The sequence below is a fragment of the Chiloscyllium plagiosum genome, unplaced genomic scaffold (assembly GCF_037043375.1).
Source record: "Chiloscyllium plagiosum isolate Xiang-an unplaced genomic scaffold, Cpla_swu_hap1 HiC_scaffold_3, whole genome shotgun sequence".
In the NCBI taxonomy this organism is placed as follows: Eukaryota; Metazoa; Chordata; class Chondrichthyes; order Orectolobiformes; family Hemiscylliidae; genus Chiloscyllium; species Chiloscyllium plagiosum.
This window is the reverse complement of record NW_028270141.1, coordinates 127,098,183-127,108,617: the sequence shown is the minus strand read 5'-3', so window position 1 is coordinate 127,108,617 and position 10,435 is coordinate 127,098,183. Positions and strand designations below refer to the sequence as shown.

Sequence of the window (10,435 nt, the reverse complement as noted above, 5' to 3'; positions counted from 1 at the left end):
TGGCAGTGGACAGTTTATTCACCAAAATGGGGATGGAGAGGTCAAGGTAAGGAATGGAAGTGTTGGAAATGGACAGTGTGAAAGTTATAGAAGGGTGGAAGTTGGAGACAAAATACACAATTTTCTTCAAGGTCCGGATGGGAGCAAAAGGCAGCGCCCAAACAGTTGTCGAAGTAAAGAATTGTGGGAGGGTATCTGTGTAGGACTGGAACAAGGATTGTTCCACATACTCCATAAAGAGACAGGCAGAACTGGGGCTCATGCAGGTGTCCATCGCCACTCCTTTGACTTGGCCGAAGTGAGGTGAATTAAAGGAGAAATTGTTCAGTGAGAGAACAGATTCAGCCAGGCAGAGGAGTGTGGTGGTGGATAGGGAGTGTGCAGGCCTCTAGTCTAGGACAAAGCCAAGAGCTGTCAAACCATCCTGGTGGGGACTGGAGGTATTGAGGGATTGGGCATCTATGGTGTGGCAAAGTTGGTATTGTTTTGTTTTCCTTATTGCCTTGTTTTCCTTATTGCTTCACTGTTTTGTTATACAGCAAAGACAGTAACTGGATCTTCCACCAGATGGTGACGATCCATCCGCTGCATGATTTGATTAACTGATGGATCCGACTCAAGGATCTGATTGGCCTGCACTACTCCTACCTTGTGAGTATGTATGCATGGGCCTTCCCCAAATTAACACTGTGGCCAGCCTTATAGTCAACGTCCACACCCACAAACAAAGTGTTGTCATGCATCACCCTTTATTTCACAGTGAGTATACATTCCCAGCAGTTAGAAAAATATCAGATAAGCAAAGGCGAGAAAATAAAGGCTTATTTACTCCATAAAAGAAACCTGTGAATGTGTCATTTTAAACAGGAATAAAACCTTTTCAGAATCACAGATTCAGTTTGTCTGTGCTCAATATGCGAAGATACTTTTGAGGAAGTCAGAATTGTATTTCATCTCCAGTCTCTGGATAATGATTTGGACCAATTTTAAAGTGCTTCATATTGGAGTCTCAAACAGATTCAATGCCCCATTGGCAGGTGCCTCCAGTGAATATGTTGCCCTCTGACTGGGCACCATCTATGGTTGATCCAGTCATATTTGTCCAATTGTAATTTCACTGTACAGAAGGCACACATAGATTGAAATTTGCAAGCTGGGCTAAAAAATCCTCTGCATCGTTACAATTTAAGCATTCCCTTGTAAGTAAATATTTCGATCTGAAACTAATAGAGAGGTAGAGAACCCAACTCCAATCTCACATCTGAAAAGTGTCATGATTTCACACGTAATTACTTCAGTACTTTGTGCTCTGCAACAATACACTGTTCTGTTATCAACTTTAAACATTCTGATGAGCATGACTGGAGTAAGCAAATATAATCCATTGCTGTGTGAAGAGAGAACATTTTGGAACTTATCCTATCACCAGAAACTTCTTGACCTCAGTTTGTAACTAATTTATTTAAAGCAACTTTATAGAAAAGGGAAATTAGTAAATAGATGAATCCCTGTTAGCGCAGAGTCTACTACCTGTGAACAATTGGGATTAATCCGATGTGTGTGTGAGACTTTAAGATCAAATCACCAGAGGAGTCACTAAAGTCTTTCCCCTCTCCCTAAGATCCAGGTATCAGAAATGAATCCAGTCCTCCATTTGAAGCCAAGCCATTGTTTTATAAATATTTACCATCACTTCCTTCCCTTTGTGCTCTCTGCAATTTCTTTTAACTGGGAAATGACAGGACTGCAGTTCCTAGTGAGAGCGAAGAACTAAAGAACTACCTACCCAGGATTATGTGTTGACACTTTGAATTGAATACATGCAAGAGGAGCTTCAGAAAGTAATTGACCAAAAACATTTGAAAACTGAATGTCCAACAGAATCAGAAAAGGCAAAAAAAACCTGACTGTTGAAGTGAACAGAGCTGAAGTAAGCTCATGCCAAAATGAGGCACTGTGAGTTGGAGACAAAACTTTCTCACTGCTGGTGAAGGGCAGTGTTTATGAAGAGGACCATAGGGCTCTGAGGAGAGGAGATTGGGGGAACTGTTCGATACTGCAAATACTGGCCCATGCACAGAGTGAAATCCAATGTGTACCAGATGGGAGATCAAAAAAGCTTAGAAACATAGAATAGTATTAAGCACAGCTCACTGTTTGATGTCTGAAATGTTTAGAAAAGTTTTAACTTTTCTTTTGAAAGGCAACTTCCATTAGCCCACGTTTGTTAAACCAACCGATGTAAAAGAAACTGCTCTCAAAGGATTTGCTGTCAGCTTCCAAGTCCTTCTTCAATTGAAGCACACGATCTCCGTATGCTTGGCTGCTAAGATTACTGCCATCTTTTTCATCAAAAGCCCTGCAACAGAGTGAAGTAAATGTCAGTTTACTTTGGAGCATAAGGCCATTGAAAAGAAGAACAACAGCAGGCTATTCAGCTCCCACTTGAAATAACTGTAATAGAATAGAACATCAGATATCACAGGGAAATGATGTAGTTTGGGTGGGGCTCTGATCAAAGAGAGTGAAAGTATTCTTCCAAACACCACCAAGTGAGATATTTGTGAGAATGACAGAAAGAAGAGAAGCCCACCTTCAGATAAACGGGCTCAGTTGAATGGGGAGGTATTGCCATGTTCTCCGAAGTAGGAAGTGAAGGTTTTGTGACGTGTGTCGACTCAGTAAAAGGTTTGTGTTAATCAGCATCTGCACCTGATGTGAGCAGCCCATTAATCACAGTCTGACCAGATTTTGAGTCACGTGGGTAAAAGAAGTGACGCACTTAATGTAAAAGACTTTGGTACAATACTCATAGAGATCAACACAGTGAGAAAATTAAACTTCTCAAATAATCCAGGCAAAAAAAACTGATGGCAAAAGTTTAGCTTTTGCAAACAGATTATATAAATCAAGAAAACTACACAGTCATAGAGATGGACAGCATGAAAACAGCCTTTGGTCCAACTTGTCCATGCCAACCAGATATCCTAACTTAATCTGATCCCATTTGTCAGGAGTTGGCCCATATCCCTCTGAACCCTTCCTATTAATATACCCATCCAGATGCCTAATGATGGTGAGACAAAAAGTGTTCAGCTATGTAAAGTGAGGCTTGAGTGTCTGGAGAAGAGTGGAGAATTTGTGGTAGGAGTACAGGTCAAACTCTCAGCTCCAGGAATACAACTTATCATTGCAAATGATCGAGCTGATACATCGATATCAGCTCTACTCTAGTTGAAAAGCCAGTGGAGGTGCAGGCAACTGAAGCAATGCAGGATGTTTATCCAGGAATCTTCCCAGATTGTGTCTTAATGAGATCACAGAGTCACAAGCTGAAGCAGGAGAGATCAAAAGGCACAGATAAGGAGGCATTATCCAAGACTGTTTTTGATCAGATAAGTGGGACAGAGCAGGAGCCAATTGTTAAAAATGCAAGTATCTTTCGATCTGCGAAGCTTATTGAGTTACAGCAGAAAGGTGAGAATTTAAAGCAGTTGTATCAAAAGGCATATACATGGAAGGAGAGTGAATGTATCCCTGTGCAATATTACCTGAAAAATGATGCCTTAATGAGGAAATGGAGACGATCACACATTCAAGCAGATGAGAAATGGGCAGATGTTCATCAGATTGTTTTGCCAGTAGAATTTAGGAGGTGTTGGAGTGGCACATGAGCTAGCACTTGGAGGTCATATCGGAATGAGGAAAACACAGGCTAAAATACAAAGATTTTTACTGTCCTGGACTACACAAAGATGGAGTTGAATTTTGCCAGGCATGTCATACATGTCAGCTAATAGGAAACCGCAGGCAGTAATAAAACCTGTACCTTTAATACCTATTCCAGCATATGAGGAATCTTTCACAAGAGTCTTGATTGATTATGTAAGTCACCTACCTCAAACAAAAAGTGAGAATAAGTACTTATTAACAATAATGGATACATTGACTAGATTTCCTGAGGCAGTCCCATTACACAATATCACAACGAGAAGGGTTGTAGAAGAATTACTTAAAATGTTCACTGAACATGGACTACCAGTAGAGACACTGTCACAATATCAACCCTTTGCTTCAGGAGACACAAAAAAAGCATTTTAAGTCATTTTGTTACACATCATACTCACCTGATATAGAACCAATCATGAATTTTTGCTCCGATTTGAACTAATGGATCTTTTGGCTGAGGTGCACTTGTGACTTGAGGAGTTAATATAACAAACACTTTGAAGTTATCTTGTATTTTGCCATCTTTTATGTATCCAATGATTCCCCAAGGGGCCTCGAGAGGAACAATTGTTTCTGCAGACAAAGGGAACACAGTTGCAGTGTTTGACAAGGTGATAATTCGGGGCATTGCCTGTCGTGATTTAAAAGTTACAAATGGGGGAGGCATGATGGACTGGTTAACACCCTACACATCTATCATTCTCTTGAAATACCTGTAGCCCTGCTTGATTGACAGCTCTAGTTAGAGACAAAAAAAACAGCAAATGCAGGAATCCAAGATGAACAAGCAGGAGGCTGAAAGAGCACAGCAAGCCAGACAGCATCAGGACTGAAGAAGGGTTACACCTGAAACATTGACTTCTCCACCTGATTGACAGCTGTGACTGTGAGTACTATTGTCACCTTCACAATATTTATTTAATCGAGGTTAAGAGTTTAAGTGTTTGTGGTTTCTGCAGTTAAAGCTGCAATGGGTTTTGATGATTGCCAACATTTATATCCCGCCATAAAAAGAGATTTATTTTAACGTAGTGGAAAGTTATGAAAGAATAAACTTCTAAAAAAATTTTCATAAATCCTGCTGTCGATATGCGGTTCATTGCTTCTGTACAGTGTACCGTGGGTAAATAGGCAGTGGTGCTCCCTAGCATTGGGGACTTGAGGGTCTATGGAGTTTGAGGGGCATACATTGACCTGGGCATACAAGAAACTGTAAGGTTTGTTTGTGGAAGGATGGAAGGTTGGTGTGGGGATGACGGAATGGGTTTGGGACAAAGACTGTAGGGTTTTTCTGTTTTTATTGGAACTGGGATGAAAAGGCTGCCTCCAAACTTTTTCCCAGGTTCATGGCCTGGCAGCAGCCCACAGCTGACTTCTGAGTGTCTTCCTTGTCATTTCCTCCAAGCGCAGGGGAGACAACTCTCACTGTCCATTTTCAGATAAAAATCCAGGCCTGCATCTCCAGATTCTCCAGCCAAGACAGACAGTTTCTCAGAATTCACCCTCTCAAGTGTCATCAGCAACTTGGATCTTGTAATGGGATCACCTTCTTCTAACATCTGGGGCCTCAGCACTTATATCCAGAGCATCCAGTAATTATGCTTGCCATCATGAAAATGCTACTTTCATTTCTACTTCCTTTTTTCCTTCATTAACCAATACTCTTTCTTGCCGATATTTTACCTCCAATACTTACTGTCAAATTAGTATTTTATGAACAACCTTATCAAAACATTTTAGAACTTTAAGCATTCTATTGGTACTGATTCCCTTTTACCCTCAAAAACCTCTTGCTTTCATTACCTAGATCATTGAGGAAAGGAATTGGGACGTCATGTTGTGACTGTACAGGATACTGGTGAAGTCAGTTTTGGAATAATGTATACAGTCTTTGTTGCACTGCACAAGGAGAGATACTATTACATTGGAGAAGGTTGAGAAAAGGTTTGCCAGGATGTTACTGGGTCTGGAGGCTTTGAGTTATCAGGAGAGGCAGGATAGGCTGGGACCTTTTTCACTGGTGTGGCAGGGGTTGTGTGGTAACTTTATAGAGTCTTACAAGATCATGAGGGGCATAGATAAGACAAATAACAAATAACTCTGGGGTGTGTGAGTTCAAAAATAGAGGGCATCAGTTATAATGTGAGAGGAGAAACATTTAAAAGGAACCTGAGGGTCAATGATGTTTCTTATGTGGAATAAACTGCCAGAGGCAGTGGTAGATGCAGGTACAGTTACAACATTTAAAAGACATTTGGGCAAGTTGATGAATAGGAAAGATTTCAAGGAATATGGTCCAAACACGGGCAACTGGAACTAGTTTACTTTGGGAAACACGATCAGCATGGATGAGTTGGACTAAAGGGAATGTTTCTGTGCTATATGGCAATAACTCCATTACTGTATTTTCGCGTCTGGAGAGATTTGGAAAATTAGACCTCACAGTTCCATTTTTCAGAACCTTTTCTATTCTGTTGGTCTTCTTGAAATGTTTCTATCCTGGAATATTTATTTCCAAACATTGGTGACTTTGTAAGAATATCTCTGGGTACTGGATCTATTTTCCTTTTATCTATTTATGTAACCAGTTTACTTGAAGTATTACAAATGCTTTGTACATTCAATTTATTTACTGATAATCTTTCCATTGACCTTACTCACCGATACACTATTCCCACGAAACTCTCTGTCTCTTCCTATGTCACTTGGCTTACCTTTTTCCAGGTCACCCCTCTGCCCTCTTGCCTTGACTTTTGTCCCTGAGATTAGAAAACCTTACTTTACCCCACCTAGCTCTGGGCTGGATAAGGTCGCCATGTCCAAAGACAAATCAGAGATCATGATTGGAATGAGAAAGTGTGCTTGGTTTCCCACTGTACCCATATATGGACAGCTTCCACAGATTCCAATAGGTTAGTAATGGAGGGCACAATGGACAGAATCCTGGAACGACCACTAAGATCAGCAAGCTGGAATCCTTTGGTCAGTGTGTATCTACAGACAGAAAGTTTCAAATAAGCCAGGTCAAATATTAAAGGGTTGTTTTCAATTCCAGTGTTACAGTGAAGGAACAGGAAAATTACCTGCATCATTGTGGAACTGTGAATATTCAAAAAATCTTTTGAGGCCGGCCTCCACCGCATTACTGATATCCATTCCGTCTATTTCTGTTTCAACCCAGGGGACAGGCTTAAATTCTGCTTCTTCATAACCCTAAAACAAGAAAATAACATTTATTAACATATGATGTGTGGGAAATCGTGTCTCACGAACTTGATTGAGTTTTTTGAAGAAGTAACAAGATTGATGAGGGCAGAGTGGTGGCCATGATCTATATGAACTTCAGTAAGGCATTTGACAAGGTTCCTCATGGAAGACTGGTTAGCAAGGTTAGATCTCACGGAATTCAGGGAGAACTAGCCATTTGGATACAGAACTGGCTCAAAGGTAGAAGACAGAGGGTGGTGGTGGAGGGTTGCCTTTCAGACTGGAGGCCTGTGACCAGTGGAGTGCCACAAGGATCGGTGCTGGGTCCTCTACTTTTTGTCACTTACATAAATGATTTGGATGTGAACAAGTAGGTGTACTTGGTAAGTTTGCAGATGACAACAAAATTGGAGGTGTAGTGGGCAGTGAAGTTACCTTGGAGTACAACATGATCCTGACCAAATGAGCCAATGGGCTGAGGCATGGCAGATGGAGTTAATTTAGATAAATGTGAGGCACTACCTTTTGATTAAACAAATCACAGCAGGATTTATATACTTAATAGTACGGTCCTAGTGAGTGTTGCTGAAAAAAAACCTTGGAGTGTAGGTTCATAGCTCCTTGAAAGTAAAGTCGCGGGTAGATAGAATAGTGAAAAAGGAGTTTGCTATGCTTTCGTTTATTGGTCAGAACATTGAGTATAGGAGTTGGGAGGTCATGTTGAGGCTATAGAGGACATTGGCTCAGACACATTTGGAATATTGCGTGCAATTCTGGTCTCTTTCCTAACGGAAGAATGTTGTGAAATTTGAACGCGTTCCAAAAAGATTTACAAAGATGTTGCCAGGGGCGGAGGATTTGAGCAATAGGGAGAGGCTGACTCTGCTGGGGCTGTTGTCCCTGGAGCACCAGAGGCTTAGGGGTGACCTTATAGATGTTTGTAAAATCATGAGGGGCATGGATATGATAAGTAGACAAACTCTTTTCCCTGGGGTAGGGGAGTCCAGAAATAGAGGGCATAGGTTTAGTGTGAGAGGAGAAAGATGTAAAGGGACCTAACGGGCAACCTTTCCACACAGAAGGTGGTAGGTGTATAAAATGAGCTGCCACAGGAATGGAGGAGGCCGGCACAATTATAGCTTTTAAAAGGCATCTGGATGGGAATGGAAATAGGGAAGGTTTAGAATTAGAATCTCTACAGTATGGAAATAGGCCCTTCGGCCCAACAAGTCCACACCGATCCTCCAAAGACTAACCCACCCGGACCCATTCCCCTACTCTATCTAATGCACCTAACCCGATGGGCAATTCAGCTTGGCCAATTCACCTGACTTGCACATCTTTGGATTGTGGGAGGAAACCAGAGCACCCAGAGGAAACCCACACAGACACAGGGAGAATGTGCAAACTCCACACAGACAGTCGCTCGAGGCTGGAATTGAACCCGGGTCCCTGGTGCTGTGAGGCAGCCATGCTAGCCACTGAGCCACCTACAAGTTTAGAGGGATATGGGCCAAGGACTGGCAAATGGGACTAGATTAGTTTAGGATAACTGGTTGACATGGATGAGTTTGACCAAAGGGTCTGTTTCCGTGCTGTACATCTCTATGAGTGTAAAGTGTCTCTGAAAAAGAACTTTGTTCAGAGGACTGTCCCAGGTGTCTGGATGGAGCATTAAGGTGTCATTTAAGCTTTGAGTTTTAAAGGGAATTGGGAGATGTTGTTGGGATCTTGGTCTCAACACTTCTTAATTCATTTTGTTTTCCATGCAACTCTTTCATCTTGGTCATTTTTTGCACAATGGGCCATTTTCTCCCTTGGGTCTTTGGTATAAAATGTATGGAATGTTATTGAAAATCTTCCACACTCAGTTACTGCAGATGTACACAAGATCAAGAAAATTTCAATGGCCTTGAATTTGGTCCTCGTTTCTGGTTGAGAAATTTAGACAAAAAATAACCAATTTCAAAAGAATGTCTGATATTAGAAACAGGAACAAGGCAGTAAGATTTTGGCTGATCTTTGACTACACTTGATCTTCCAGTTTCTCACCTTGTTATGATACCTCCTGATGTGTTTTGAGCCCAAAGATTTATCTACCCCAGCCTTGAATATTCTCACCAGTTGATCATCGACAACTAAATAGTCTAAAGATTGATGATCATCTGAGTGAAGCTGGAGATTCCACAACAGGCTCATCGCTGCTTTCCAATGCTATCCCTATCTCCCTTGATATTATTTAGAAATCTATTGATTGATGTCTTAAACATAATCAATGGCCAAGCTCCCAGGGGTAAAGGTTTCCAAACTTCACTGCCCTCTTCGTCAAGCGATTCTCATCTCAGTCCGAAATGGCTGGATCCCTTATTCTGAGACTGTGTTCTCCAATTCCCGAGACTCCAAGCCAACAGAAACACCCTTTCTACATCTACCTTAGCTGGTCATTTAAGTGTTTTTAAAATGTCAATGAGTAGACCTCGCAGTCTTGAAAACTCTGGAGATTATGTGCCCAATCTGTTGTCCTAAGGATGAATATCAGTGCAGTCAATTTTCAGAGTTGAGGGGTAGAGTGGTTGTGGGCGATTGGTTACAGGCTTTCGATCTGAAAACAGTCATTAAATAATTTATACTGGTACAAAAATGACAGAATGCAATAAACTTTGAATCGTACTTACATTCTCCAAGATGGCAGCCTGTGGTTCAGGACAGTCCAATTCTTTACAGAAATTGTCCACTTCTTGTACGTCGTCCTGCGCAGCAACCAGATACCCGAAGAGGACAGACACAGTTAAGAAGAGTCTCAGCATCTTGGTGTCTGCTCAAATCGGTCTTGAACGCACTGACTGACTCTCAGCACCTTCAGGTCGATCTGATGTTTGAGTAGAGACTATGGATCGCTTTATACTGTTTTGGGGTGATGGTTTTGAATATGGCTTGGCTGCAGGCATGAATGTCACATGATAAGGAAACAGATACAGAAACACTACAGCTGACTAAATATGGAAATATTATTTTATTACAACCTTGTGATGGATCATGGGTCCAGTTCGTCCTTTCTGTGGATAGTCAGAGGCTGGATACACCAAAAGATATGAATCAGTGTCCCTCAGAAATCCTGATCCAATCTTGTGTCCTAAAGTCTTCGGGTGGGTCTCTCACCCTGAATTCGATGTGGAGAATTGGAGAGATCTGATTAGATTCCTACAGTATGAAAACAGGCCCTTCAGCCCCACAAGTCCACATTGACCCTCAGAAGATTAACTCACCCAAATCCATTCCCCCACTCTATATTTACCCCTCAGCAAAAGAGAGGACTGTAGATGCTGGAGATCAGAGTCAAGATTAGAGTGGTGCTGGAAAAGCACAACAGGTCAGGCAGCATCTGAGGAGCAGGAAAATCAACGTTTTGGGCAAAAGCCCTTCAGGAATGATTCCAGATGAAGGGCTTTTATCTGAAACATTGATTTTCCTGTTCCTCAGATGCTGCCTGACCTGTTGT

The 10,435-nt window shown here is 41.6% G+C and overlaps 1 protein-coding gene across 1 annotated transcript; it reads right to left on the bottom strand.

The window, feature by feature from the left end:
- Positions 1 to 730: 730 nt before the first annotated feature.
- Positions 731 to 10,091, bottom strand: LOC148151329 (heme-binding protein 2-like). The gene is made up of 5 exons (XM_087983307.1): positions 9,960 to 10,091; positions 9,612 to 9,874; positions 6,813 to 6,942; positions 4,128 to 4,302; positions 731 to 2,359 (listed from the first exon to the last, which is right to left on the bottom strand). The coding sequence occupies exons 2-5, from the start codon at positions 9,741 to 9,743 to the stop codon at positions 2,185 to 2,187; spliced, it is 612 nt and encodes a 203-aa protein (XP_087839433.1). The 5' UTR covers positions 9,744 to 9,874; positions 9,960 to 10,091; the 3' UTR covers positions 731 to 2,184.
- Between the last annotated feature and the right edge of the window lie 344 nt (positions 10,092 to 10,435).